The 4699-nt window shown below is 42.3% G+C and overlaps 1 protein-coding gene across 1 annotated transcript; it reads right to left on the bottom strand.

Annotated features, from left to right (window-relative positions):
- Positions 1–2311: 2311 nt before the first annotated feature.
- LOC115680544 (dof zinc finger protein DOF1.4) lies at positions 2312–4376 on the bottom strand. Its single transcript, XM_030604358.2, has one exon. It carries the CDS (start codon positions 4216–4218, stop codon positions 3136–3138), a length of 1083 nt encoding a protein of 360 aa, XP_030460218.2. The 5' UTR covers positions 4219–4376; the 3' UTR covers positions 2312–3135.
- Between the last annotated feature and the right edge of the window lie 323 nt (positions 4377–4699).

The raw sequence follows: 4699 nt of genomic DNA, 5'->3' as shown, positions 1-4699 counted from the left end.
TCATGTTATCATAGGAAATGCACGCTGTCTTTGAATTTACTTGTATATCCAATTAGGAATCCTGTGATATTGCGTGAAAGATATTAGCCAATAGATCAGGTATTGAACGGGGCACGTGGGGGTCGCCAACCCTCCGCTCACGCATAAATTTCCGATTTGTGCAGGCCAATTGATCTCTAGATAATTGGTTGACATCCCCTTAACACCTAGGGTTTTAGATTCCTGGTCGACCTTAAAATGATTGGTGGCGACGCCTAGAATGGCTTAAGGATTTGATCACTTGTAGCTCACCCCGATCCAAGAAAGGAAAGATTCTAGGGCATGGACTTACAGGATGGATTTCGAAGTTGCCTTTGTTGTGATTTATTTAGTTTGATCTTTTTCCGAAGATAGGTGCAATCGCAGGGTGGGAAGGCGAGGCGCTATTGGGGGCTCGGAGCGGCACTCGATGGCTCGGGGGCGGCAACTGGCTCTTTTAGGGCATACTTACGATAACATCATCTCTAGATTCTTTCATGTATTTTCTAGGGAAATGACGATCTACACTTATCCATATCCCACACCGTACAATTACATCCCTTTTATTACTAATAGAGCATGTAAATTTTCTTGTAAAAGGTGTAGCTAGAGCCAAACTATATGCGCATTGATTTACATGAGACTAATTAATGCGGAAAAGAAATTCTATTAGTTAAAATCGCGGCTTTTCAATGTAATGTCAATGGGATATAACTGTAAATAGATGTGTATTAAGTACTCTCACAATTTCATAACTAAAATTTACAAGTTCAGGTGTCGTTGATAACGTGGTTTTTCCTGCTCTCCTGTGCTTGTCACGAAAGTCCACCTCATATTGCCTCAACTCGAGCTCATTGAAGCGCCGGATTGATATTAGGATTTCGGAAACCTCGGGTCGAAGTCTCACCACCTCGGATCGAGCTGTTCCGAGGGGCTCAAATGATGGACGAAACCAAGCACAGAGATGGAGTGAGGAGAGAGAGAAAGAGAGATGGACGAGAGCGAATGAGCGGGGTGAGTGCACGCGTGTGCATTTTTGCACACATGCATGGGAATGCTCTAGGACTAACAAGAGGAGAGATGAGTGTGGCGATAGTGGCGGCCGGCGATAGCCGAGGGCAGTGGGTGAAGTTGAGAGAGAGAGAGAGAGAGAGAAGGCAGTAATATTCTTGACATGAACTTTATCACTTCTGCATCCTTCTTCTTTGACATATTCAAAGGGAAATTATCCATGCACTATTTAGTCTTAACCCAGTCAAAACCAGCAAGACTTTGTAGCAACATCATTATAAACCATCACATGGAAAAAGGCTGATTGAACTCTCAAAATTCCAGTCTGCCTGCGATCTCATAAACTTCCCCCAATTGCCACTAAGTTTTCCCCATGGACCGATTGGTGGAGCAGTCAAATAGATTAACTTCCCCAAATCTTTTTGACCACTCAACGCCGTCCCGAATAATATCGGATATACTAAATTGATTTGTTAAGTGATGTATCAAATTATAAATAGATATTCAAAAAAGTGTATCATGTTTCATACTCGATAAAAGTACACCACATCAATGAACAAACGAACTACATGAACTAGTATATAGAACATTATTCTCCTGTCTAATGCATCTGAGGTCTCCTTTTGTCTAGGTGGTCCACGCTTATGTATCAAGTAAATGCTGGATACTTCAAGAGTATATTTTTCAAGAGCTAAAGAAAGTAGCGATACTCGCACAAAATATGAACTTAATAAGCTCGTCATTCATCCTAAAATTTACTGAAAATTCAATATGGAAGGGACCTTATATTTTTCATTGAATAATTCTATACACACACTAAATTGATGTGCGGATTTAATATACTAAATGATGTGATAGATTATTATTAGATATTGAATATGAACCATTTCCACTAGCTTAACCTAACCGGCCAGGAGGTAGATAGGAATGTGAGGATGTACCAGAGAATATTTGGACTTGGAAGTCAAGACAGAGCACTAGTATCCAAGTTATTAGCAAAATTCGAAAAAAAAAGAAAGGCCAATCATGTTACAGATTTCGTCTCTGAAAACCCAACTTGAAATGGCACTACATACAAGATCATCCTCTTCTAATTCAAAACACAGACTCACTATCCTCCATGCACCACATATAAATATCCATTTTTCATGCTGCATGGTGCATTATGTTACTTTAGTCAGCCTCACTCTTTTTCAACACCAACAAGTCACTAAAAAACCACTCAAAATCGCCAATTTCTGCAATAGCAAATGCTCAGAAACCTACTGAGAATAAGCATACATTGTAAGAACATTGTGCGGCAAAAGTATATATATAGCGGCAAGATCGATCACATAAAGGGAACGGTTCACATTGCAAACAAGAAACAATCTCCCTCTTGTCTATACTACTATACCCAACTCTTCTCACTCCAATAGGAAAATTCCCCAAAAGCAAAATAAAGAAGATAAATAGATTAGCTCAATGACCCCATTGAAGACATTGTATACCTCCAATTTAAGTTTCCCAAAGACTAGGAATAAAGTGCAAACTAAGTCGTGCAAACTAAATCGTGCAAATGTATATACACGTAGTAAAACATCAAAAGAAAAAAAAGGAAACACCGACGACCAACTTACAGCAGTAGATAAAAAGATGCAAAAGCCAAGGTCCTTTCTTCAAGAAATTCCCCAGCAACTCCACAGGGACGATGATGATGATGTTGACGATGATGAGACATGAAGAGGATCCGAGGTTCCTCTCAGCGCAATTAAGTATGACATTTCTCTCTCAGCCTGCGACTGATAAAACCGAACAGGCTGAAATTTTCCTCCTTTCTTCTTTATTTTTTCCTTTTGCAGCTGACATGATCGCTCCGATCCAAGCTTCTCTCATCATAAACCACTTCACATTCTTCGTATTTTCATTTTTTTCTTTACCCATTTTCTGAAAAAAACACCCCTCCAAACCATGAAACCAAGAAAGAAAGAAAAAACCCAAAAGGAACTCGCACGCCTAGTTAGGGTAGTTTAATAAGCTGAAAGAAGCCCAAGATCACTAAGAAAGAGAGGGAGATTTGTAGCTGAAGAATGAATATTTTTTATTTTCTTTTTGCTTTGGGCTAGGTCAAAGAAGGGGCTGATGAAGACCAATACTAGTGGGATCATGCCAAGAATTTCCCCCATTTAATGAGCTCCAACAAACAGATCCCGGATCGGCCAACAGCCCGATTTGATCCACCGGGTTCTGGCACGGAATACTCCCGCTCCACCCAATATTCCTGCTTTGGCCTTCTTCAATCTTGACTTCACTGTTGCTGCGCAGCCCTTGAAGCTCTTCCAATGAAGATAATGGCTTGAAATTACTATGGACTAGTCCTCTAGATTCTCTCGGGCCTGAGGCATTGATGAATTTCTGTTGCTGATGGTGAATGCTAGATGCAAGCAAAGAAGCCATGGTTGGAACAGTGGTGGTGGTGGTGGTGGAACTAGAAGAGGCAGATGATGGTGATGAAGAAGTGCCAAACATGGAACTGTAGATTGGAAGAAGAAGTGGGTTCGTGATTTGAGCCAAATCTTGAACATTGAGGCCTGAGGCATTATTAGCATTAAACCCATCTTGGAAACTGCTAGTGTCTGCGCAAGAATTTGCAGGGATGATCGCAGATGACGAAAACCCTAGCCCAAGGGCACTCAACTGAGGATGCAGATCATACAGAGAAGAAGAAGGAGTGAGCCTAGGAAATGCAAGATTATTGCTCATTTGATCCGCTGGGTTACCATAAAACAAAGGGCCCAAATTCATGGGGTTGCTGTTGTGGTTTGAACCACTCGAAGAGAGATTCTCCATGTGGGTCTGATGAGGAGGGGGATGATGATCTGATGTAGCACTAGCGGAAGAAGAAGGACCCGTGTCGGTGGCCGAGGCCGAGGCAGGGCGCTTGACGCGCTTGTTCTTGCGGCATCCACCGCCGACAGGGACATTCCTCAGGGTTCCGCCGCGGGTCCAGTATCGCTTGCAGGACTTGCAGAAGTGCCTGGGCTGCGACAAGCTGTAGTTGTTGTAGTAGCAGAACTTGGTGTTGGAGGAATCACACCTAGGGCATTTCAGAGGCTGATGCTGTTGCTGTTGTTGGGGTGGTGCGTTTTTTTCCATGAGAGGACTACCTGTTGAAGCCATATTGCTGTTCAAGCGCTTCTCATCTATCATCTGATCCCGGTAGTAGACACACAAATGAAGGGAATGAGAGTCAAAACAAAAGAATAGAAAGAAAAAACAGAGAGGCAAGAAATTACAAAGAAAGGGGTGTTTTGGGGGTGAAAAACAACAACACAGGAAGAGAGATTCGGTGACAAGAGCTACGGAACAAAACATGGAGGGCCATGTTTTCACTTGTCTAATAATTGAGCGTGAACTTAGTGAAGCGCTGTGTCTCGGCCAAGACCCAAAAAGAAAACAAAAGAAAAGAAAAGAGAGAAGACATACAAAGAAAGAAAATTTAAAATTTTGAGAGTGAAACGGGGGCTACCTGTGTCCATTCGTTAGCAGTTGAAGGGATGACAAGCATGGTCTCCTCACAGTTACTCAGCATTGCCTGGTCTCTCCCTCCCTCTCTCTCTCTCTCTCTCTCTCTCTCTCCCTCTCTCCCTCTCTCTTTCTCTCTCTCTAAGCTCGAAAAAGAAGGAATCGC

The sequence above is a fragment of the Syzygium oleosum genome, unplaced genomic scaffold, assembly GCF_021117445.2.
Source record: "Syzygium oleosum isolate NSW1041296 unplaced genomic scaffold, Sole_v2.1 Sole_v2.11, whole genome shotgun sequence".
NCBI lineage: Eukaryota > Viridiplantae > Streptophyta > Magnoliopsida > Myrtales > Myrtaceae > Syzygium > Syzygium oleosum.
The sequence above is the reverse complement of the archived record's forward strand: the minus strand, read 5'-3'. Positions and strand labels throughout refer to the sequence as shown.